Raw genomic sequence first — 26290 nt, forward strand, 5'->3', positions numbered from 1 at the left:
TAAAAACAGAGACAAACTCACAACTCACAAATGTGCAGCACAACTCTTATCAGCTGAGTAACAATGTTCATCAAAGTGTTGGGTGCTACAGTGTAGGTTAGTATATTAGGATGTGTAGTGCATGACAGTAAGGTTAGTTAGGTTTTTTCTTTTTTTTCTTTTTTGGCTGTCCTAACTGTGGTGGGAAGTTCGTTCCACCATTGTGGGGCAAGGACTGAGAATAGGCAGCTTCTCTTTGATGACCCTCTCGGAGCTCGGATAGGAGTAGGTCTGAGGCGGCCAGAAGATGCAGAGCGTAGGGGTCTTGAGGGTGTGTAGTTAGAGACCATTAACCGGAGGTAGGCGGGAGCCGTTCCCTTCGCCGCACGATATGCCAGGTCCTTGAAGCGGATTTGTGTGGCAATGGGGAGCCAGTGCAGGTCCCTAAGAAGTGGGGTGACATGGGCTCACTTCGGTAGGTTTGATATAAGGCGGGCCGCTGCGTTCTGAATGAGTTGAAGAGGCTTGGTGGCAGTGGCCGGGAGGCCAGCGAGCAGTGCGTTGCAGTAGTCGAGACGGGAGATGACTGTTGATTGGACGAGAAGTTGGGTGGCTTCTTTTGTCAGGAAGGGGCGGATCCTTCTGACGTTGCTCAGGAGGAATCTGCAGGATCTGGTTGTCGCTGCGATGTGAGCGGAGAAGTTCAACTGGTCTTGAGGATAACGCCAAGGTTCTTGGCGGTCGGGGACACGGTCACAGCTGCATTCTCGACTGTGATGGAAAGGTCAGTCAAGGGGGAGGATTTGGCCGGCAGGTGAGGCAATTCTGTTTTGCTTAGGTTCAGTTTGAGGTGGTTGGTCGTCATCCAGGCGGAGATGTTGGACAGACAGGCCGAGATCTGCTCAGAGACGTGGATATCTGAGAGAGGAAGAGTTGAGTATCATCGGCATAGCAATGATAGAAGAAGGCATGAGACGTGATAATGTTACCCAGAGATTTAGTGTAGAGGGAGAAGAGAAGGGGTCCAAGGACAGAGCCCTGGGGGACACCCATCTGCAGGGGGTGGGGGGCAGACAGGGTCCCTCTCCATGACACTTGGTAGGAGCGGTCCTTGAGGTATGATGTCAGCGCAGAGCCAGCCACTCCCATTCCTGTGAGGGAGGATCTGATGGTTGACTGTGTCGAAGGCTGCAGACAGGTCTAGGAGAATCAGGACAGAGGAGAGGCCTTTCGCTTTTGCTAATTGAAGTGCCTCTGTGACCGCAATGAGGGCCGTCTCTTGTGGCGTGACTAGTCCTGAAGCCTGACTGATTAGGGTCTAGGAGGTAATTCTGTAAGAGATAATCAGTAAGTTGGTTGGATACAGCACGTTCAAGTGTTTTAGACAGGAAGGAGAGAAGAGAGACAGGACGATAGTTGTCTATGACGGTGGGGTTCATGGTTGTTTTTTTATGAGCGGTGTGACTCTGGCTTGTTTTAGGGGGGTGGGGACCACCCCCGAGTTGAGGGAGGAGTTGATGGTTGCAGTTAGGAATGGGAGAATGTCTGGTGCTATGGTCTGGAGGAGTGGGGAGGGTAACTGGTACAGCTGGCATGTAGTGGGACGGTTCGATGTTACCAGTGTGAGGGTCTCGGCGTCTGTAATGGGAGAGAAAGATGACAGAGTGAAGGATGAGGTTCTCGATTCAGTATTTGGAATGGGTGGGGGTTGGGAGAAGGAGGTGCGGATGTTCTCTACTTTTTCTTCAAAGAAGATCGCAAAGTCTTTGGCAGAGAGAAATGAGGGGGAGGGGTGGGGGGGTGAGGAGGGAGCATATGGTAGCATGCAGTTTGCGAAGGTTCTTGGCAGAGGCCTCGATCCTATGGTGAAAGAAAGAAGCTTTGACAGTAGTAATGGTTTTGGAGAAGGCTAACAAGAGGTTGTGATATGTGGCGATGTCAGCAGTGAGGCGTGACTTTCTATAATTCCTTTCGGCCGCTCTCAGGACCTGTCTTTCTTCTCTCACTGCATCCGTCAGCCATGGACTGGGTGGGGAACGGCGGGCAGGTTTCTCAGCAAGCGGACAGAGCTTGTCGAAGGAGGTTGAGAGGGCTGAGAGGAGGGTGGAGGTTGCCGTCTCTGGGGGGAGAGCAGAGAAGGTGTCACTCAAGAGGTAGAGCGGATAGTATGTCAGAGGAGAGGGTGGAGGGGGATAGGGAGTGCAGGTTGCGTCTGACTGAGACGGTTTGAGTTGGAGTGGATGGTTTGGGGTTAAGCATGAGAGTTAGTGAGAAGGATATGAAGGAATGTGAACTTTATTTGTATAGCACCTCTCATACAAGAATTGCAGCTCAAAGTGCTTCACATCAGTAAGAAAAAGACTGTGCATAAAATGAGCACAACATTGGCAGATCAAGAGCAATGCATAAAGTGCAGACATAAAATAAGCATAAAATGAGCATAAAATAGATGGCAGCAAAATAGATAAAGTCAAAATAAGGCATAGAACATTAAATCACATAGTTTTTCATATTGGGATCTAACATCTTAATACTAATAGGCTTCTTTGTTTACGGTTTGATTATCACTGATACACATACTATAGAGAGTAAAATACAATAGACATGATGATGCACTTTCCCGTTTGATATTGTGTACCAGTTTACAATAGTCAGAGCGTAGATTTACACACTGTTTCTGCTTTTCTTTTTTCTTTTACAGGTTGAGAAATGGTATTAAATATTGCAAAGTACTTCGACTACCTGAGGTATCTTTTCATCTCTTTAAAAAAAAATCAGGCTTCCTTGTCTGGTTGTCAGATTTCTTACGAGCGTATCAGATTTTAAGAGGCATATTATTGAAATAAGGTAAGCATCTCTGGCTGCGTTTGTGCCCTGACTATACAGATCCTGTGTATTCACCTGAAGCGCTTTCGGCACGAGGTCATGTATTCGTTCAAGATCAACAGCCATGTGTCCTTCCCATTGGAGGGTCTTGACCTGCGACCTTTCCTAGCTAAAGAGAGCCCCTCTCAAATCACCACATATGACCTGCTGTCGGTCATCTGTCACCACGGCACCGCAGGAAGTATGGAACATTTATATAAAACTTTACACCACTTTGTCTATACAAAACTTTACATCACTTTGTCTATACAAAACGCTACATCACTTTGTCTATACAAAACCTTACATCACTTTGTCTATACAAAACTTTACATCACTTTGTCTATACAAAACCTTACATCACTTTGTCTATACAAAACCTTACACCGCTTTGTCTATACAAAACTTTACATCGCTTTGTCTATACAAAACTTTACATCACTTTGTCTATACAAAACTTTACATCACTTTGTCTATATAAAACTTTACATCACTTTGTCTATACAAAACTTCACATCACTTTGTCTATACAAAACTTTACATCACTTTGTCTATACAAAACTTTACATCACTTTGTCTATACAAAACGTTACATCACTTTGTCTATACAAAACTTTACATCACTTTGTCTATACAAAACTTTACATCACTTTGTCTATATAAAACTTTACATCATTTTGTCTATACAAAACCTTACATCATTTTGTCTATACAAAACTTTAGATCACTTTGTCTATACAAAACTATACATCACTTTGTCTATACAAAACTTTACATCACTTTGTCTATACAAAACTTTACATCACTTTGTCTATACAAAACTTTACATCACTTTGTCTATACAAAACTTTACATCACTTTGTCTATACAAAACTTTACATCACTTTGTCTATATAAAACTTTACATCATTTTGTCTATACAAAACCTTACATCATTTTGTCTATACAAAACTTTACATCACTTTGTCTATACAAAACTTTACATCACTTTGTCTATACAAAACGTTACATCACTTTGTCTATACAAAACTTTACATCACTTTGTCTATACAAAACTTTACATCACTTTGTCTATACAAAACCTTACATCACTTTGTCTATACAAAACCTTACATAATTTTGTCTATACAAAACTTTACATCACTTTGTCTATACAAAACGATACATCACTTTGTCTATACAAAACTTTACATCACTTTGTCTATACAAAACTTTACATCACTTTGTCTATACAAAACTTTACATCACTTTGTCTATACAAAACTTTACATCACTTTGTCTATACAAAACTTTACATCACTTTGTCTATACAAAACTTTACATCATTTTGTCTATACAAAACGTTACATCACTTTGTCTATACAAAACTTTACATCACTTTGTCTATACAAAACTTTACATCACTGTCTATACAAAACATTACATCACTTTGTCTATACAAAACGTTACATCACTTTGTCTATACAAAACTTTACATCACTTTGTCTATACAAAACTTTACATCATTTTGTCTATACAAAACTTTACATCACTTTGTCTATACAAAACCTTACATCACTTTGTCTATACAAAACCTTACACCACTTTGTCTATACAAAACTTTACATCACTTTGTCTATACAAAACCTTACATCACTTTGCTCATACATCTTTACATCACTTTGCTCATATAAAACTTTACATCACTTTGTCTATATAAAACATGTGGTTGGCACGGTTTCTGTGAACGTCAAGTCTTTTCATAGTTATGGCGGTCAGACGGTCACCATAGCGACAGCGATCATTGCAACGCGGCCTCCATCCACAGTGTTAACAAAAGACCCACTCAGACCCCACCCACAAAAGTCTGATCTTCAGACACATAAAGGCACATACTGTCTACGTGCCTGCATGCCTACTGTGTTATACTTATACTCACACACACACACACACACACACACACACACACACACACACACACACACACACACACACACACACACAGACAGCAATGGTAGGGTTTCACAAAGCTGTCAGGTGAGTCCACAATGCAATGCAATGTAAACACCTTCTAGCCACATTACCCTCCAGTCTTGGTAACACCATACCATTGTCCTAGTGTCTCAATAGTTTGAGAATGTACCACACATAGGCTATGTTCACACTGCAAGCCTTAGTAATGCTCAATTCCAATTTATTTTGTTTGGCTTTTCGCATGCGCAAATTAATAATAACGATATGTTGGACGTAACAAATTGTGACCGATGTCGATCTAGAGTGACGTGAAAGTCGCATGAAAGTCACATGACTGTTCAGACTGAGGTCACATTGCAAAAAGATCTGACCTGTATCTGATTTAGGACCACATATGAAAGTGGCCCAAATCAGAATTGAAAAGATCAGATTCCATGTGATTTGCGTTGTTCACACTGTCATGAAATAATCAGATCAGAGTCACATTTGAGCAAAGAAATCTGATTTGTGCCCTCTGCAGTGTGAACGTGGCCATATTCCAGCACTTCGAGGGGGGAAACATAAATCGCGCATCGCAGAAAATGCTGATGTAACGACTGGGGGTCAGCCCTATGTTCCCACAGGCCTATGTTCCTGGACGAACCCTCTACTACCAGAGGACAATTGGATAATAGGTTGGGTGTAATTGGCTACCAAATTAAGAGAAATGGGGATAAAATCTGGTGCAAATTTATGAAAAAAGGAAATGTGGGAACATAGGGCTGTGGGAACATAGGCACGCTCCCACGGACTGCCACATCACCAGGATGTTACTAGCTAGCCGGCTAAAGTTAGCTATCTGGACTGACGGTGTGGTACTGCCGTTAGCGTTGCCAATGACAGGATAGTAATGGCTAGAAGGCATCCACACGGCTGCATTGCATTGTGGGAACTCCCCGCATGATCTGCCCGACGTCACGGCAACTTTATGGAACTCTGCCGTTGCGCAATATCGCTGCGCCGACCGCGCTGACCGCATGAAGCGTGAACCAGGTTTAAGGGAGCACTTGCTTAACGAACCAGTGTCCTATTCCTGTGTTTCGCATACTGAAAATGGGAGTGAGCATACTTCCTTTCCTGGCCCAATCCTCTTTCCTCATATTGAGATCATTCCATAACTCAAATGCTTTTTTTTATCTCTGGCACCGTTTCATTACCCGCACCTCATAAAGCACGTCCTCTTCCTCCCGTCTCTTGCTCCACCCTTGGCGTTGGTTCCAGGCGGACACTACATAGCTTACTGCCAGAACGTGATTAACGGACAGTGGTATGAGTTTGATGACCAGTACGTAACGGAGGTCCATGAGACGGTGGTGCAGAGCGCTGAGGCCTACGTGCTCTTCTACAGGTGAGTTATATATAATACTGGTTATAATTATTATAATTAAATTTTTTATAATATTTGAAATGTCATTTTATTTTTATTTAGATCAAGGTTACTTTTCTAAACAACGTTTGACATTTAAAAGTTCTACGGGTGAGTTATGGGCCATCCTGAAATATTACGCTAACATATAAATATTTTTACTTTTGGAAAATAACAATTTACATTTGAAATGTCATTTTGGGGGGAAAAAAGTTTAGCGTTTAATTAAGGTTACTTTTGTAACACTTGACATTTAAGATAAGGGTAGAGGTGTGTGTGTGTGTGTGTGTGTGTGCGCACGTATTCATTCCTGTGTGTGTTTGTGTGTGTGTGTGTGCCTGTGCCTGTGTGTGTGTGTGTGTGTGTGCGCGCCTGTGTGTGTGTGTGGTGTGTGTGGTGTGTGTGTGTGTGCCTGTGTGTGTGTGTGTGTGCGTGTGCCTGTGTGTGTGTGTGTGTGTGTGTGCAGGAAGAGCAGCGAGGAGTCGGTGAGGGAGCGTCAGAAGGTGGTTGCCCTGGCCAGCATGAGGGAGCCCAGCCTGCTGCACTTCTACATCTCCAGGGAGTGGCTGAACAAGTTCAACACCTTCACCGAGCCGGGCGCCATCAGCAACCACACGTTCCTCTGTCGACACGGAGGTCAGTGTGGCGCGCCGCGCTCCTCCTTTTCAAGACGATAAAGCAAACATAAAGGTCACTCTCCCATGTCTCGCTGCCTGGGAGGCCAGTATGTCCACCGTGCCGGTCACTGGGAAAAAAAACACATGTGCACACATTTCCTTTCAAACCTTTTATTTAAACTCGAAAGGCAGCTGAGGTTTTCCCTCATTTACAGTCACGTCCAGTGTACATACAGAAATAAGCACAAAGTCAAATCATAACAAACTCTTCTACCTAATTTTTGCATTTAGTCTGTAAAACTACATTTTAGTTTTGTATAGTGTTTGGTCTTTACTCTTTAACTTTTTTTACTATATGAAGCACACTCAGGAGGGTCATACAGAACCAAGCATTTCACTATATGTATATATCACTTATATGTGACAAATAAAACAACTTGAACTTGAGAGGTAGGAGTTGGAAAACATAACTGTTCCATAGGCTGAAGCATTATAGTCATATAGTCAAAGTTTATAAAAATCCCACGGAGGGGAGCTCCCGTAGCTCACCGCGTATCTCGGCGCTATTTCGGCGTCGGGGACAACCGTGCTCGTCACGGATCTGGGGTACACGAGTTCGACTCCCGGACTCGCCGTATTTTCTCAGAGTGTCTTTCCCCCGATCTATATCCCATTCAACCTGTTTCTGTCGGTCATGCTTGACCAGAAAAAGCGATAAACGCTAAAAAATGAAGTTAAAAAAAAAAAAAAATCCCACGGAATATTTGTATTTCACAAAGGTTTTTGTAATGTGTGTACCGCAATAATTCAGCGTGATTATCCAAAATGGTCGTCCACTGCCTTTATTTCGCCTCTCGAGTCAAAACAAAGGACTTCTTCGTCTTCTTGTGTCACCTTCCCCCTCTCTGAGCGCTCATCTGGGATCGCTTTCGGAGCAGACGCTCCTTGGCTACAATGGTGCTCAATAATTTTCGCCATCAGAGGTGACTGGTCACTGGTCACTGTTCAGTTCAGGATGTCAAATGACACTTGCCAGATGTTTCGTCTTCTAACTCCAAACCCGAAGCATGCAATAGGTTGAGTGGGGTGACGATCGGCAAAAAGCGGCAAATTCAACTTTCTAACAATTTATTGGTTGATAGCCAAAATCGCAGCCCGTAGCCGACAGGCGTGCGATAAAATGCGTAATTCTTACGTAAAATAATTTCTGTAGTTAATTCATTGAAATGACCACGATAAAGTCCCAGCCCTAGTTTAATTGTTTCTATATTGTTATTTTTTTGTATTTATTATGTTTTGTATTTCTTTTTTTTATCCACTTTTTCTCCTTATTTTCTATTTTTCTCCCATCCCAATTTCGCTGTTTCCAATTCTCCCCTCCCCTGTCTTGAACGTTGCTCGCATATGCCCCCCACAGGTCGGTCGTAGGGAGGATAGAAGCCTTGCATCATGTATTTCTCAACGTCATTGTAAATGAGAGCTGGCTCTCAATGATCCTTCAAGATAAAATAAAGATTGAATTAGTGATGAATGATTTCTTTATGTCCACAATCTCCACATACATTAGTAACAGGCAAGGGGGCCATACACATTGTAAATGCAGTCCGATATTCTATATGTTCCATAATGTAAGCTCAACAATCAGGTTGGTACAAGTAAGGGATAATGTATAGCTACGAGGTCATTGTTGCAAAATAATTGACCGACAGAGTTTAAAATACCGAGGCGCCTCGCCGAGGTGTTTTAAACGTCAGTGAAGGTCAATTATTTTGCGACAATGATCGAGTATAGCTATACATTATCCCGCTTATTACATGGCTAACTTACTAACAATATACCTAATTCATTTTACATCGACAAGACGAGATCAAATGCAGACACAGTTCTGTTCTGTCGCTCCCGCTGTCATCGCCGGCAGCAACCGGCAGATCCGGCAGGTGTGTCTGATTGGCTGCACTGATGCAGTGTGTCAGTGGGCTTAATTGCGAACAGCTGCGCACAGCGGTCATTATTGTTCGGCAGAGGTCCGTTATAGAGTAATAACGGACCTCTGACGAGCGCTATTGACCAATCACAAGCAAGCATTTCGGCGAATGTGAAAACGCCATGTAATAACATGTATTAATGGACCTGTAATCTCATATCTCCCTCCAGGGATCCCTCCCAATAAGTACCAGTACATAGATGACCTGGTTGTGATCCTACCCCAGAACGTATGGGAGTACCTGTACAACAGGTGAGCAGATTAAAGGATTGTTCCGCTTTATTTTCAACCCTTGTTTTTCTATCATCTGGCATAATAACGTTTGATTCTCAATTTATACCTACATACTGCTTCACTGTCTACCATACTCTGTATGCCCATGCTCTGTACATGTACAACAGTGCTGTATATACTGCATATTTACATCTATATCTTTATATTACTGCATATATACATACCCATATTTGTCTGAATATACCTGCATATAACCCCTATATATACTTGCTTGTACACACCTGCACACTTAACTCTGTATGATAGCAATTACTATATTGCTGTATATACCATATATATATATTTATTACCACCGAATATATACCTATCCTCACCTGTCTGTACTTACCTGCACATAGTCCATTACTATCTAAATCTGTATCTTACTCTTACTAGTTACGCTGCTGGCCAGTAGTAGTCATACTGTCTCTATTTATATAATACAACTCTGTACATACATCTGATTAGCGCTACACTCCGTTACTCCGTAGTACTAATTTGTATATTTTGTGACTTATTACTCAGTTTAATCACCAGCACATTGTATATTGCTGTTGCACTTTACTGCTGTATTTGCACTCTGCTTGGATGCCAAACTTATTTTCCTTGTACTGTATAATGACAATACATTTGAATCTAATCAAATCTAATAACGTTCGGTTCCAACCCAAGTATTTGTCAGTTGGACCTCAAATAAGTGATTTGTGTTTTCTGCACTTGGCTGCAACTCACCCGACAGATATTCAGTCCAATATTTCTGTTTGTGTAAATTGTGCACCTTGTCTTGTATTTTTTATTAGTATTGTATTTACAGTACTTTTGTACTTTGTATTTTGCAGCACTCAACCTGGGTTGTTTTTAAATGTGCTATATGAATAAATCTGACCTTGACATTGACTTTTTTTTCAGTCACGTGACTTTAGATTAGTCATCAGTGAACATTCGGACCATTAAAATACTTAATATTTCAATCTGTCTGTGACTTTAGATTAGTCATCATCAAGTGAACATTCTGACCATTAAAATACTTTCAATCTGTCTGTGTTTGTGTCCCCAGCTTTGGAGGCGGCCCAGCAGTAAACCACCTATACATGTGTGCCATCTGCCAGGTGGAGATCGAAGCTCTGGCTAAACGCCGTAAAATAGAAATAGACACGTTTATCAAGGTAAGGGACCCTGCGTCAGGCAAGGAATTGTACACAAGTGTATCTATTAGGGCTGTCCCCGACTAAGGATTTGGATAGTCGACTATGATTGGCCAAAATTTGCCGTTAGTCGACTATTAGTCGAAAAAAAAATTTATAATATTTATTATTTTTTTATCATTCCATTTGGGCTGTGGGGGTGCTTAATAACCCTTAGGAGTCAACGGGGCTTATTGCTCCCGTGGGCGGAGAACAAAATAATTAGAATCTCTCACAAATGCTCAGGAAGTCCCGTTTTTCAAAAATCTGTAAAAATAGAACAAAGACAATTTCGAGTGCATATAGTGTAATCTATATGTATCCTTACTTGCTAAACATAATACGACTTGTAAATATGTTTAATTCTTGCTAAATTGTATAGTTCTAAATATCCCTGTATTCCCCGAAACTACAACGCGTCACGTACATGCACGCGCGCACACACAAACAGCGCATAGGTGTTAATCACTGAGTGATCTAATATGCATATTCTTCAGCGCGAGAGGGGGGGGGGGGTTGTGTTTCTCACTGTCTGTCGTTGATAATATAATCTGAATAGGTCCTGCATTATTATTATCATTCTCGAGAATACACGCGGACCCGACCGAACGTTAATTTATGAATTAAAAGTAGTCTAACATGCTTAAGCTTTTCATCCTCGCCCGTGTATATACCCACGTCGCGCTAAAACAACATAACTACTGTATGGCAGAGACAGAGTGCGTGTGTGTACGAGTTATGAGTTATCTCGCAGTTCATTCAAGCGCGCATCACGGTGATGACAGCTCTCTAGTCTAGAGTAGAGAGGTGCGCTCACAGGGGCGTAGCTGGAGATTCTGGGCCCCATGAAAAAATCAATTTGTGGGCCCCCAATCTATTAAAAAAATGTGGGGTCCCCAATCTATAAAAAAATTTGGGGCATTTGCTGGGCCCTTGGAATCATCCTAACCCCCCCCCCCCCAGCTACTCCCCTGCACACACACACACACACACACACACACACACACACACTCTCTCTCTCTCTCTCTCAAACAGAGAAATCAAAAGAAATCAGTACATTACAGAAGGAATTTCGGCCACACGTGCTGTCAGGGTCAAACCAGTCTGGATTGATGTTGTAGTCTGAAAAAATGCCAGGAAATGCTCAGAGAATTGTTGCATATATAGAACACAAATGTTCTAGAATGTTCGATTATGAAATCATACTGTGACATACTCCTCCTGTAGTGTGAAAAAACATGCATTCTCATAAATATTACGATCAAATCTATTTTGTACTTGATGATACATTTGAAATTGGTTTGGTTATGATCATGTTATGTGTGTGTGTGTGTGTGTGTGTGTGTGTGTGTGTGTGTGTGTGTGTGTGTGTGTGTGTGTGTGTGTGTGTGTGTGTGTGTGTGTAAAAAACTAATTAATAATATTATTATTATAAATGTCTCTCTCTGTATATATCTCTGTATCTCTTTCTTTCTTTCTTTCTCTCTCTCTCTCTCTCTCTCTCTCTCTCTCTCTCTCTCTCTCTCTCTCTCTCTCTCTCTCTCTCTCTCTCTCTCTCTCTCTCTATTACTATACTATTATAAATCTATATATATATATCTAAATGTCTAAACCTCTGTCTATCTAGTGTGTGTATACACCAGTATCACTGACTACCACGGCAAGCCTATAGAAAATGATTCTATTTAATAATAATAATAATTATTATTATTATAAATGTCTCTCTCTCTGTATCTTTCTTTCTTTCTTTCTTTCTTTCTTTCTCTCTCTCTCTTTCTATTATATTACTATTATATATCTATCTAAATATCTAAACCTCTGTCTATCTAGTGTGTGTATATGCATGGCATCAAATCAAAGTGTGTGTTGCCTGTATTGATCAGTCACACTATACCCCCATTCAGCTGTAATTGTTCCCTGCTGGGCCTTTGTTTCATGGTGTGAATTAGTCATTGAAATTAACATTGACATCACATTGCATTCTGGGAAGGAGTGTAGTTCCCTTATCATTAGCTGAATTCACTGAATTCTCTTCAGAGGCTCCTGCTGCAAATTGGTAATGACTGTACCAGAATGTTTGATAGGACATTGATTGAAAACTATCGTCTCAAATTTGACAATTGATGGCTTATTTTGAAGGTATGAATCTGTAATTTTACATTATGTAACAAAAAAAAAGGGGGAAATTCTCAGGAGGAGGAGCTCTTTAGGTTAGACTCCTGAAGGAGTCGACTGAAGGCTTCTTGTCCTCTGCAAAAGCATGCAATTGGTCCACTGATGGATACATCTTGATATTTGTCTAGTCTAGTGTGTTCATTAGATGGGTGAAATCCTCTTTCAGTGCCTCTGTGCCTGTTTTTCGTAGGCAGTTAGCCTCTGGTATGCGTGCCATTAGCGTTAGAGGCCTCTTTTCTTTTGGAAAGAATGATAAAAAAAAATAAAAAATTATAATATATTTTTTATTTTTTTGTATTCGACTAAGATGTTGGCAGTCGACTACGGCTCCTTTCGACCGATTAGTCGACTAATCGACTAATAGGGGTCAGCCCACTATCTATTATCTGCCGTTTCCTCCAGATATGTTTTGGAGCTGTGGTGGTGGTAGGTGTTGGTTCCACGTCTATCCCTGTATCTGTCTTAGTTTTGGTTCTAAGATAAGATAAGACGTTCCTTTATTGATCCCCTTGGGGAAATTCGGGTGTCATAGCAGCATGTCAAACTTATTTACATTGTACTGTACTTGTGCTGTAAAATGACAATACATTTGAATCTAAGCTAATCTAATGGAGTAGGGGGGAGGGGAGGTACAGGTATGGGCAGGGTAATAGTAGAAAGACACAAGTATAGGCAATAAAATTGTATCTGTAATTAAAATATGAGAAAAGGATAAACACTGTAAACAATATAATTAACTCTGAAAAGTAAACAAAGATGCAGATGAGGGTCTGTACGCCCTATCGGTTATATTATACATTACAATAAATATAAGCAAAAAATCATTTGAATCTGAATATATATACAATGAGTAAGAGTAAAAGTAAGCAGTATAGACAAGGTACCCTGAACTGGCATGATATATGTCATACTAGAGCAGATTGTAGCATTAACACTGATGGACATCATGTTTTATTATGTTTTATTATGATGCTCTATGTTTTATGATGTCTGTCCATGTCCAAAATCAGGGACCATGATGGAAATAAGTGCTTGCACTTTCTCATGTTTTTATCCCTTGGATGCTGTCTTTTACTCCACAATAAAAATCAATCAATCAATCAATCATGACCAAACCGCTGCTTCTGCACACTGGGGCCTGTGCGGGAATTGAGCCTTTGACTTCCCCATTTGTCTCCCCTGTAGCTGAACAAGGAGTTCCAGGCCGAGGAGGCGCCTACGGTCATCCTGTGTATCAGCATGCAGTGGTTCAGGGAGTGGGAGAGCTTTGTCAAGGGCAAAGACAACGGTATGTTACCCTGTAGCCATGCGGACGTCGTCGTGTTGTATTAGATGATCAGACGTAGATCCTCTGTATTCATCACCACGTTGTGTTGTTTTCCCCCCCCCAGAGCCTCCTTGCCCCATTGACAACAGTAAGATTGCCGTTATGAAAGGAGGACACATACAACTGAAGCAAGGTGAGAGCGTCTGTAGTGTTATGGTGTTGTGAAGATTGTACAGGAGAAAATGCAGCCAATTGAGCAATAGCTCACGGGCAGGCCGTGGTATATGGTTATTATTAGGGATGCTCCATATTGGCTTTTTTACAGATACCGATATACCGATATTGTCCAACTCTTAATTCCCGATACCGATTTCAACCGATATCAACCGATACGATATATGCAGGGTTTCCCCCCCCCAAAAAACGAAATAATTTCAGGTAATTAACATTACATATATCTTGTTGTGGAATTAACACAACATTATGCATACTTTTGACAATAAATAAAATCAGAATTTGTTCTTACTTGCTTTTCCTGGGTAAATAAAGGTTATAGAAATGTAAAAAAAAAAAATCGCGCGGTTAGGTGGCCGAGCGGAGATTGCGTTCGTCACCAGCCCCGGAGCTGTGAGCTGGATTCGCCTGTTCGAATCCGGCTCACAGCTCCGGGGTTGTCACCAGCTTGGCTGGCCGTCTGCACTAATACAATTGGCTGTATTAGAGGGTGGGAGAAGCTGGCGGGGTGGGTCCGGGTCGTTGTAAACAGCGACTCCTACAGTTCGGTCGGGGCGCCTGCTAAGCGCGGATAGGACTCGAGGGGGATAGTGTGGTCCTCCCACACGCTACGCCCTCTCGATGAGAATCCGCGCTGCCAGGTGAAAAGAAGCGGTGATTGGCTGGACGTGTGTCGGAGGAAGCACGTGGTAGCCTCCACTCTCCCAGATGATCTGACTGTGGGGGGTAAGTGCGCAGCGACCAGGAAGGGACTGGGAATTGGCTTACGACTAACATTGGGATGGGAGAAAATCGGAGGAAAAATGGAGGGGGAAAAAGACCAAAAAAAAAAAAAAATCGTTTGAATACCGATATTTTCCTATATCGCATTTTAATGCCAATATCGGCCGATAATATCGGTAGGCCAATAATATCGGACATCCCTAGTTATTATATCACAGCTAAGGGGCATAGTTCACGACAGGCTGTGGTATGTGGTTATTATATCACAGCTAAGGGGCAGAGTTCGGTCCGATACGAAGCAGAGCCATTTAGATGCCCAATATGTGGTCAGTCCAAATATAGAACGGCTGTTTGGAAGTTTTCGGAGATTGAGCGGCTGCGACAGGACTGGGGTTGACGCATACCCAGCTTAACTGGGAAATCCCTGTTCAACGTGAGGTTCACTATCATTCATAACCGATCATCCTGCTTTATGTATCAGTCTCCCCAGTTAGTAGCTAGATTAATACATTTAGTGGAAGTGACAATAATTCTTTTTTTTTGATCAAATTTTTTATTATTATTCACATGAAACAAGACAACACATTAACCACAATCACAATACATAGAACTTCACAAGAAAATAACAAAAACAATAATAATAATACAGACTAACAATTATACAGACAAGAGAAAAGAAAACAGAGTTCAACCTTCTAAATTTAATTCCAAGGGTTACTATCTAATAAATGGCCTTTCCCAGTGTTCAGCCCCGATTCCCGGCCGTGTGGCCATATATTAATAAAACGTACAACTCCAATCCACCACAAGGAAATTTTTTTGCGAACACGACCCGAAAACAGAGCAATGAACTTTCATGAAAAAACAAAAACCTGTAGAGGTGTTCCATAGACTCACAGAGACCGTGTAAAAGTGGCCAGACAGTGAAGAAATAGTTAAATAGCTGCCCCCCCATAATATCCCCAGCTAAACTCAAGATGACAAGACAAAAAACAAGACAGACAAAAACACTTCCTCCTCCCCCTCCCAAGAGACCGCCGGACTCACCCGAACACGCACCTCAACCCCGCTCAGCCGCACATTGCGGTCTTTACCTTCTCAGCTGCTGCGAACCACAGGTCAATTCCAGCCTGCCCCACCCCAATCACCCGGGCTGTGGATATCTCAAGATAAATCACATCCAATAGAGTTAGGGACCAGTTAATCATTGTAAGCTTCTCAGGCTCCTTCCATCTCATTGCTATTAGCTTCTTCGCTGCTGTGACGCCCGCTAGGACAACCCTTTTCAGTTGTACGGACGCGGGTAGTGTCGTTATATCGTTCAGGAGTAGCGTAACAGCTGTGAATGGGATAGTTAAGCCACACAGATCTGAAAGTTTGTCCGTTATTGACCTCCAGAAGCGGGCCACTGGTGGGCAATCCCAATACATATGCATATAAGTGCCAGTGGCCTTTTGAGAGCACAAAGTGCACCGAGAGTCGGTTATCAGTCCCATAGCATATAGCTTCCTAGGTGTAAGATAGGTCCTATGAATATAATTAAAATTAATTTGCTGGTGATTGGGGTTGCGGGAAGATAATGCCACATTTGCCCAAACCTCATCCCAGTCAAACTCGGGGTCCAACTCCGGGATATCCACACGCCAGATTGTATCCAATGATACATTTTTATACGTGGATTGAATTAAGAGCGTATAAAAGTCGGAGACAAACCCTCTGGATGTCGTCCTGTCCACTATGAGCCTGAGGAAGGGGTGTGGGTGCAAGGCTTGAGCCCACGGTACGCCATGCGCCCTCAGTGCTGACCTTAGTTGAAGGTAAAGAAAGAAGGACTCGCCGGGAAGATCATAAAATTCTCTTAAGTCCTGAAACGCACGGAGGCCGTTCTTCTAAATATCCTCCAGAGTATGCACTCCCCTCCTTTGCCATTGAGGAATATTAACCGGCTTGTGTCCAACAAGTAATTGCTGGTTATTAAAAATTGGAGAGTCCAGGTGCCAAGGGCATTTAACCCCACACGACCTCTGTACATTACGCCATGTTTGGATCACGTGAGTTATGATCGGTCCATACCTCAGCCGGCATTTCGAAATAGAGACACAGAGTACACTACATCCTGCAATCTTAGCGGAGATACCGCCGCCGCTTCTAAGGAGCGCCACGATACAGCCTCTACAGGGTCTAGCCAGCACATCAGAGGTCTCAGTGAAAAGGACCAGAAATAAAGTTTAAAATCAGGGATTGCGAGGCCCCCATCTTGTTTTCTACGTTGAGTAGTAGCCCTTTTGATTTTCGGGCGTTTGTTATTCCAGACAAACTTAGATACCATCGATTGTACCTTGCGCCAGTGGTCTATTGGAGGGGGCAGGGGGAGCATTGAGCTAATAAAATTTATCCTAGGCAGGATGTTCATTTTGATTATGGAAGCCCGGGCTTGTAAGGAGTTAGGAAGGGACGACCACCTGTCTAGATCCTGGCGTATTTTATCATAAGTACCCGTGAAGTTGTACTTAGTAGTTTGGTTCAGCGTGGGGAATATCTCTATGCCCAAGTATTTAAAATGTTCTACTATGGGGATATCAGCTGGTAGTCGTACCGCCTTGGCCAGTTCATTAAGAGGTAGGCAGGCTGACTTGTTCCAGTTAATCTTAAAACCTGACAATTTACCAAAGTCGTCGATTATCCTCAATAATTTTGTGGCCGACCGGGAGGGGTCGTCCATGAAAATCAGCAGGTCATCCGCATAGAGAGCAATTTTGTGTGGAGTATTGTTGACCATTATGGGGACGATGTCCTCCGATTGCCTAATAAATTGGGCCAAAGGTTCGAGGGAAAGCGCGAACAGTCCCGGGCTCAGAGGGCAACCCTGTCTAGAAGATCTGGAGACTGGAAAGAGTGTGGAACAGTTTTTGCCTGTCAGTATCATCGCAGACGGCGAGGCATACAGGACTTTAATCATATGAATAAAACTCTTTCCAAGACCCATGACCTCAAGTACCTTCCACAGGTATGACCACTCAAGTCTGTCAAACGCCTTCATGGCATCCAAAGACAGAACTGTGGATGGAGTTGTATTGTCTTTACTGTTATCGATTACATGCAACAGCCTCCTAAGATTATCTGCAGCCAGACGCCCCGGGATAAAACCAGTTTGATCGCAGTGTACCAATACAGACATACATTTCTGCAGGTGACGGGCCAGCACCTTGGCAAACACCTTTAAATCGGCCCCGAGAAGACTCAAGGGTCTATAGCTACCACAATCATTGGGATCTTTGTCCTTCTTGAGAAGTAAAGAAATCAACGCCATATTGACATCTCTTGAGAACTCCCCTTGTTCGATAGCATAATTGATCATATCGAGCATCAATGGACCCAGTTGGTCCCAGAAAGCTAAATACACTTCGGGTGGAATACCATCCCAGCCTGGTGCCTTACCCCTCTGCATTTCAACAATCGTCTCCCTCAATTCTACGAGAGTAATCGGTCTACCCAGTTCCTTGGCCTCTTCCTCAGAAATGTGGGGTATCTTGAGCCCGCCAATGAACGATTCAAATTTAGAGTCATCAAGATTACCCTCTGAGCTATATAACTGTGAGTAAAACTCTTTAAAAGTGTCATTGATCTTTTTCGAATCAGTAGTGACTGCACCCTGGCTCGTCCTAATCGAGGGGATATCCGAGAAATGATCATTTGAGCGTATTTTCATTGCCAATAGATGGCTAGGTCTGGAGCCGTGAAAGTAGTAATTTTGTCTTGTCCTATGTATCAAGAACTCAGACTGTTGTTTAAGTATGGAGTTTATTTCTTTTTTGACTATCTTACGTTGTGTGTTTAGTCGTTCATTATAGTTAGTTTGCAAGGATGCGTATAGGTCCGCATATAATGATTCCAGTCCTTCTAGCTTTTTTGACCGGGATTTTCGCAAATTGGAGGCAAATAGTGTGACATGACCCCTGACAAATCCTTTCAATGCGTTCCACAGGACCCTAGGGTCTTCTACTGTGCCAACGTTGATCTGCAAAAATTCAGCTAGTTTACTCCTGAACTCAGAACAGAAGTCATCGTTCTTTAGCAAGGTCGAATTAAAACGCCATCTGGGAGCTCTTGCGGAGAGCCTGCCAAAGGTTGCCGTAAGGAAAATCCCCTTGTGGTCTGAGAGAGCCAAGGGAACCAATGAGACATCGAAACTATCAAACATATTAGGGGACGCGAATGCATAGTCAATTCGAGAGAAGCTTTTGTGTCTGGCTGACAGGTGAGAGTAATCTTTGAGGGTGGGGTTGCATAAGCGCCAGAGGTCTGTGAGCCCCGTGTCTTTGGCCCACATCCTGAGGGCCTTAGAGGCCCGTTTTTGATCGCTCGTTTCAGAGGGCCCAGACCTATCCATCTCCGCATCCCAGCACGCATTAAAATCGCCACCCACAATGAGAGCGTATCCATTAAGTTCCAACATATTCTTCGTGATTGTATTATAGAACGCTGAATCAAATGTGTTAGGAGCATACAATGCTATTATAGCCATCTTCCTATGCAAGAATTCAACTTTTGCTATAGTAATCCTTCCCTCCGTGTCCGACCATACATCCAAGATTTTGATATCAAGGTTACGTCTTGTAACTATGACTACTCCTTTCGTCTTATCATCGGCTGAGGATGAGGAGATAACGTGATATTGCCGATTTGCCAGTCTTGACACGTCACCTACCATTAAATGCGTCTCACTAAGGAGAGCAAGGTCAATATTTCTCCTCTTCAATAGCCAAAGGACACTGGCACGCTTGTGTGGGGACGTTAAGCCCTCCTGCGTTCCAAATAAAAATATTCAATTTAGCCATGGTCGAGCTTGTATAAATGCGTAGAGAACATACCAGTGCAGCCAGGCTGAGTACAGAGGTGCTGATCCCGGCGGGCCCGGACGGTCAATCCCAGGAGTTCAGAGGAGGAACACTTACACACATATAAGACAACAGTACATAGAACACATAAAAATACCACCCCAGCTACAACCCCCCCTCCTTCTACTCTAAACCCTAACCCACCCGTCCTACTATAAGGCCCCCTATACCCACTCTCCAATCCCCACCCTATGCCCCATCCACTGAGGATGGTCATCTTCCTATCACTTCCCACTAGAGACATGGATCAATAAGACGCTCCCCACTCCAACCCCCCTCTAGATAAACCCCTGAGTAAACCCCCACTAGTCCAATAAACACAAATAATAATAAAAATAAAATTCAATAAAGATATCGGTCGAAACCCACCTGAGCCCTGGCCCCAACATGAGACAACCATAATGGTAAAAATAGCCATTATTAAATAATAACTCCACATCAACCTGCAACCATCTATTTCCGAATCTGCGCTTCAACGTCGCATTGTTATAGCCCAAAAGGGTATAGGAAAATTCAAAACAAAATTAAATTAAAGCATCCCAGCCGATAGTCTAAGGCAGGGTCGGGTCACAGGTTAATTGTGCAAAATTGTGTGAACAATGTCAATTAAACAATGACAAAAAAAGGAGGAAGGGAAAAAAAGTAGGGCTGGGCGATATGACGATATTATATAAATATCGGGTACAGTTCATTAACGATACACTTTTTAAACGTATCGTGGATATCGTGATGTTTTGCCCAAGAGGCTTGTGTTGCGTCAATCTGGTCCACACGTTGACACTTTTGAACAGCGCCGCCCCACACACACTACTGCATCAAAAGTTACTACTTATGATAACAAAGGCATTCGTTTTGTGGCATTGACGTTATATAGTTACACTTTCAATAACATCAGCGTATTTACATAGCAACGACCGAGGTCGACCTAGATATAGCAAGCATTAGCCGTTCATATCTCAGCCCGTGCTGACTCCGTTGTGCCCATTCTGCGGTCTGTTAATAACGTTTTCAATCAGACAGATGTATGGAAATGCTTTTATTATAACATCCGTTACAGTAAAATCATTATGCCTCCAGTCGTTTAGTCATTCTGCAGAGCTAAAAGGTAAAAGTCGGCCGCGGCGAGCTACCGCTGCCATTGTTGTTTTCATTGAGCTCTCCAATAGCGGAAGTAAAAAATTAATACGCGCTTGCCGATTGGTGCTAAGAACAGCAGGGCGGGTGCAAGCGATGTGACGTAATTGGCAGACGCGACTGTCAATCAAACTGATTCTGTTTGCCGACTGAATGAATATAAACGTTATTAACAGATTGCAGCATAGGTACAATACAGTACAGCTCAATACAACAACAGTCAACAGTGGACTGGAGGATGCAGACCAGAGAAAGACTTTCGTCTTGTTTACATCAGGGTCCCCCATTTTCAATTCATCATATTTCGTATCTAAATCATATAATATCTCATTGCTAAATATATGCAATATATAATCTAATAATCCAATAATCTAAATCTAATATATAATATAAAAATGCTAAATGCATGGGTATTTTATTTTGTCTTTAATGTTAGCTTGCAAACTCAAATACTGTCTTGGTAAGCCTCATAATGAATTGTTTGGGGGAAAAAAAGAAAAACATCGTGATGCGTATCGTGTATTGCCGAAAGGTCAGAAAATATCGTGATATCATATTTAGGCCATATCGCCCAGCCCTAAAAAAAAGGGTTATGGTCAAAGTGCACCCCTTTAGCTGTCCCTCTGATCAGGCACAACGGCTGAAATGACATAACCTATGTAAGAATAGAATTAAACACATTCATTAATTAATCAATCCGGGGATGGTAATAGGCAACACCTGACACCACCTGTTATCATACATTGTTTCAATAAAGATATCGGTTGGAGCAGTTAGTCCAAGGTAGGATCGAATCACAGTTAAATTGCTCATTCAAATGCCATTAAAACAGCGACAATAATTATTATATAATTACTCAGCATCAACCCTGTAACCATCTACCTTGGAGTCTGCATATTAATGTCGCAACGTTATAGCATAAGTGGATCACGGAAAATACAAAACACATTTAAGGCAGATTAGCAGTTAGTCCAAGGTAGAATCGGATCACATTTAAATCGCGCATACGGATGACATAAAAACAGCGACAGTAAGAAAGAAAAAAGGAAAGGAAAAGAGGGTAATGGCTATAGTGCAAGCCATATAACCTTATAGCCATGAAGTGCAAGCCATACCCGACCCAACCTGTTATCATATATTGTATATGCATATTCAACCGACCTTGGCTTCTACTATGGATCCCAAAGTTCAAAACAACCTGGATATAAAAATAAAAGCATACCAGAAGTTAGTTAGGGATTCGATCACTCTTGAATTGTGCAAACCAATGTCCCTTTGAACAGCAACAGCAACCAAAATACGTAACCATTAACGGGTCTCGAATGTCTCAGCGCAGACTATAGACGAAGCCCGCTGGACAGCCCGAGGCTAGCGCGTAAGCTAGTGATGAATCCGGATAGCACGTTACGCCTATTATGTACATTGTTCAGCTAGCTCGTTAGCTTCCAAAGAGGCGATACACAAGTACGACCATGAGGTCAGCTTTAGCAAGTAACAGAAGTCATTGGGAAGCCCCGCTAGTTGGATGGGCATTGGCAGTTAGCATGTCTGGGCATGACAGCAAGTATTTGTGAATAGTCGGCCTAATCAATGTATATAGGCCCAAACCGCCAAGTCACTCACCCGCCATATATATCAAGCAACAGACTCGGGTAACTCCGCGAGATATTCCTTCGCTTTAGCCAACGACCAAAACAAACGCTGACCACCGACCTTCTCCAACACAGACAACCTCGCGGGAGCGAATAACGTGGGCCTCAGGCCTAGTTTCCATAGCTTAGTCAGGACCACCTTGTATTCGCCTCTCTGTGCTTGAACCTCCGGTGTAAAGTCCTCGAAAATGGCCACTCTGTGATCGCCAAGCCTCAGACTACCCCTTCTGGCACGAGCCGACCGCATGATGAGTTCTCTCTGCTGGAGTCTGTTCAGCTTGACTATGATAGGCCTCGGCTCTTTGTTCACGCCGGGAGAAAACCTGCCCGCTCTGTAGGCCGATTCACAGACAGGGGGAGAAGGGAGGACGTCCGTCCCTAGTATTTTCTGCAGCAGTTCGGACACGGTCTCAGAGAGACGGCCTTCACCGCTGGTCTCCGGTACTCCAACAATCCTGACGTTGTGGCGTCTATCCCGGGACTGCATCTCCTCCATTGCCGACTGTAGTTTGTTGACTTCAGCCTGCCTAGCCAGCAGGGCTGATTCGAGACCCGCCATCTTCTCGCACTGTGATGATACCTCCGTCGTTAGCATGGCTAGTTCGTTAGCATTAGCAGAGGAGACAGCGTGCATCGTCTCCATCTTGTCTGTCAGCGGTGCTACCGCCAGCCGTATTTCTTCTGATATCTCACGACGGAGGCTGACACAAAAATCCGTCAACACTTTCTTCTGTGCTTCAGCGATGCGTGTCTCAGAGTCTGCGTGTAGCTTGGTCATGACCAAGAGCACAGCTTCGCTTAATTCCCCGACAACGGGCGACGGCGCGGGCAGGCCCGGCGGTGATAGCTTGCTGGTTGTGGCGCATGGTTTCATGGCTCTGGTTTCCACCCCCGTCGTCATCGTAGAAAGTCGAAAAAAGTCGATGAATGTATACTAAACACGACGACCTAGCAAACAGATAAAAAACAAATAAAAATAAAATAAAGACTAATGGGGAGAAACGTATATTCAGCACGGTAGAAGGGAGCTCATGTGAAACACGTCTACTCCATGATCGCTCAGCTCCGCCCCCTGGAAGTGACAATAATTCAATAATCTGGATAAAATCATTGCTTTATTCCATTTTGAGCCTCAGATTCAGATTACTTTATTCACCATATTGTATATACAAATGGAACGTGATTCGACATTACAGTGCATGATTTTTTTTCACATATAAACGAATAAACATAATAATAAATAAATAAGTGCAAAACAGGACAGAACAGTGAGACAACAATAAGACAGTAAAGTGCAGTGGTAGGGGACATGGATACAGTGCAGCACAGTTCAAGTCCAGAGGTCCAGCCCTAGCAGCTCGCCATAGAGGGGGGGAGGGGGGGGACACCTGACTCGTTTACCAGGCGAGCTGCTGAGGGGAAGAAACTGAGTCTATGGCGGGACTTTAATGTCTTGGGCAGCCGTAGTCGCCTGCCGTGGGGGAGCATGATGAAGAGGCCGTGACCCGGGTGGGCGGGGTCTGCCATGATCTACCTCGCCCTCCTCAAGGCCCTGGTGGAATGTAGGGACTCGAGGGAGGGAAGGGGGCAGCCGATCATCCTCTCTGCTGATCATATCACCCGCTGCAGCTTGGCCTTGTCCCTGACCGTGGCTGCAGGGAACCAGGTGATGATGGAGAGGGTGAGGATGGACTGGATGATGGCAGTGTAGAACTGGACCATCATAGTCCTCGGCAGCCTAAACTTCCTCAGCTGACGTAGGAAGAACATCCTCTTCCGGGCCTTTTTGTTGAGAGCGATGGTCCATATATGGGCATATTGTGTGCTACCTGTTTTATAATAGATTCAATAGTGTCTGCATGTGCTTGTGTGTTTGTGTTTGTGTGTGTGTGTGTGTGTGCACATGTCTGTCATTAGGGGCGGACTACGGTCAGATCTCGGAGGGGACGTGGCAGTATCTGCTGGGTATCTACAGCGGAGGGCCTGAGATCGCAGTGCGGCAGACCGTGGCCCCGGCCGACACGGACAGTCTGCACGGAGAGAGGAAGATCGAGGCAGAGACCAGAGCACTCTGAGGAGAGAGCGAGAGGTGGGAATCTTAGCTCCCTTGTTGACGAAACACAACTAATGCACGTGTGTACATCCATAATCAAAAGCACACGCACACATTTAACCCTTTCACTGCCACACGACCGCCGGTTAACCCTTTCACTGTGACAATACAGGTTAGCCCTTTACTATCACACAACCGACGGCGATGATCCGTCGCGGAGCTAATGATGCTAACGATGGAGCATCGCCGTCGGTTGTGTGATAGTAAAGGGTTAACCTTCTGTCGTGTGGCAGTGAAAGGGTTAAGGAGGACCGAGTACAAGATAAGATAAGATAATCGTTTATTGATCCCCTTGGGGAAATTCGGGTGCCATAACATACAGTAAGCATGGAGGAGGGGGGAGCGGAGGTACAGGTATGGGCAGGGTAATAGTAGAAAGACATAAATATATAGGCAATATAATTGGATCTGAATATAAAAAAGATGAGGGGGAAAAAACAGTGTAAACAATATAATTAACTCTGAATATAAAGTAAACGGTGTAATCAAAGGTGCGGATGTGAGTCTGTATGCGTATTGGTTATATTATACGTTACAATAAATATAGGCAATAAAGAATTAGGATCTGAATATATAAACTATGAGTAAAAGTAAACGGTATACACAAGGTGCTGTATACTCAAGGTACCCTAACTGGCATTATATACGTCATATGTTGTAGTCCGTGCAGGTTTTGGTGGTTAAGAGTCAGACACACTTAGTTCTGGAGTTCTGCTGCTGTTAGTTCTGGAGTTCTGCTGCTGTTAGTTCTGGAGTTCTGTTGCTGTTAGTTCTGGAGTTCTGCTGCTGTTAGTTCTGGAGTTCTGTTGCTGTTAGTTCTGGAGTTCTGCTGCTGTTAGTTCTGGAGTTCTGCTGCTGTTAGTTCTGGAGTTCTGCTGCCGTTAGTTCTGGAGTTCTGCTGCTGTTAGTTCTGGAGTTCTGCTGCTGTTAGTTCTCGTAGTATGAACTCGTGCGAGGACTGAATTAACTCGTGCGAACGAACACGAGATTGACATAGAAGCACTTTTCGTTATGGTAGCTTGCATGCAATCACTTAACGCTGGACTTCTGGGTAATAATGAGCGCTTGTCATTCTTCCCGGCACGTCTCCTGGAACCCCGGGCCCCCACAATGGTTTAATCTCAAAACACACGTAATTTCCCGCCACGCTGCTGACGTCAGTCTTATGATCTCATCTCACATTCCTCTAGCGCGGCGGAGTGGGAAGGAGGCCAGGGCGAGATGAATATGACCATATGAAGTTAATACATAAGCTTAGAAATCTGATATTTAAAGTAAACATTGTGAAACACAGATTGTATTGATTAGTCAAAATGCACACAGTATTGTGCGAATTACACCCGTCAGGATGCATTAGATGGCATATTATGTCGGAATGGGGTGTTTCTGAAAAGCGTCTTAAAAGGTGCTGTAAGTGGTATTCTTTTTGTTAAAATGTGTGTTAAATAGTTCTACATTCCGACAGCCATCACTGATATAGAGTGTTTGGTCAGTAACATGGGTCTCCCAGTCCCTCCACTCTGCAGTAAGCGGAAAATAAATGTTCTGGTATCCCTTCCCACATCTTGCCAAGCCACATTTGCTTACTGCACAAAATCTACAGAAAATGACTGTAGTTTTAGTCTTTGCCAATTTGGTCAAATTTGTCAACACAGCAAGCATGAGCAGTCACTGGTGCATATGTTCATTGAGAACGGGATATCTGCACGACTGTGAGTCAAATGCCTGCATGTGCTTGTTTTACACAATACCTATTTTGAACTTCTCAAATCTTGCCCCTGACAAATACCCCCCATGTTATAATAAACTAGAATGGGTGCTTGTCAGGGCGGTT

General features: G+C 43.2%; 1 protein-coding gene across 1 annotated transcript in view; it reads left to right on the top strand.

The window, feature by feature from the left end:
- usp20 (ubiquitin specific peptidase 20) overlaps nucleotides 1-26290 on the top strand; it is a 56191-nt gene that overhangs the window by 23471 nt on the left and 6430 nt on the right. Inside the window, exons 17-25 of the mRNA XM_084324297.1 lie at nucleotides 2681-2726; nucleotides 2866-3046; nucleotides 6058-6184; nucleotides 6669-6838; nucleotides 8974-9055; nucleotides 10134-10242; nucleotides 13621-13723; nucleotides 13827-13895; nucleotides 24261-24432. Of these exons, the coding sequence (XP_084180423.1) occupies nucleotides 2681-2726; nucleotides 2866-3046; nucleotides 6058-6184; nucleotides 6669-6838; nucleotides 8974-9055; nucleotides 10134-10242; nucleotides 13621-13723; nucleotides 13827-13895; nucleotides 24261-24418 (1045 nt within the window). The 3' untranslated portion in view covers nucleotides 24419-24432. The remainder of the gene's footprint in view (nucleotides 1-2680; nucleotides 2727-2865; nucleotides 3047-6057; nucleotides 6185-6668; nucleotides 6839-8973; nucleotides 9056-10133; nucleotides 10243-13620; nucleotides 13724-13826; nucleotides 13896-24260; nucleotides 24433-26290) is intronic.

The sequence above is a fragment of the Notolepis coatsorum genome (assembly GCF_963971535.1).
Source record: "Notolepis coatsorum genome assembly, chromosome: 11".
Lineage (NCBI taxonomy): Eukaryota > Metazoa > Chordata > Actinopteri > Aulopiformes > Paralepididae > Notolepis > Notolepis coatsorum.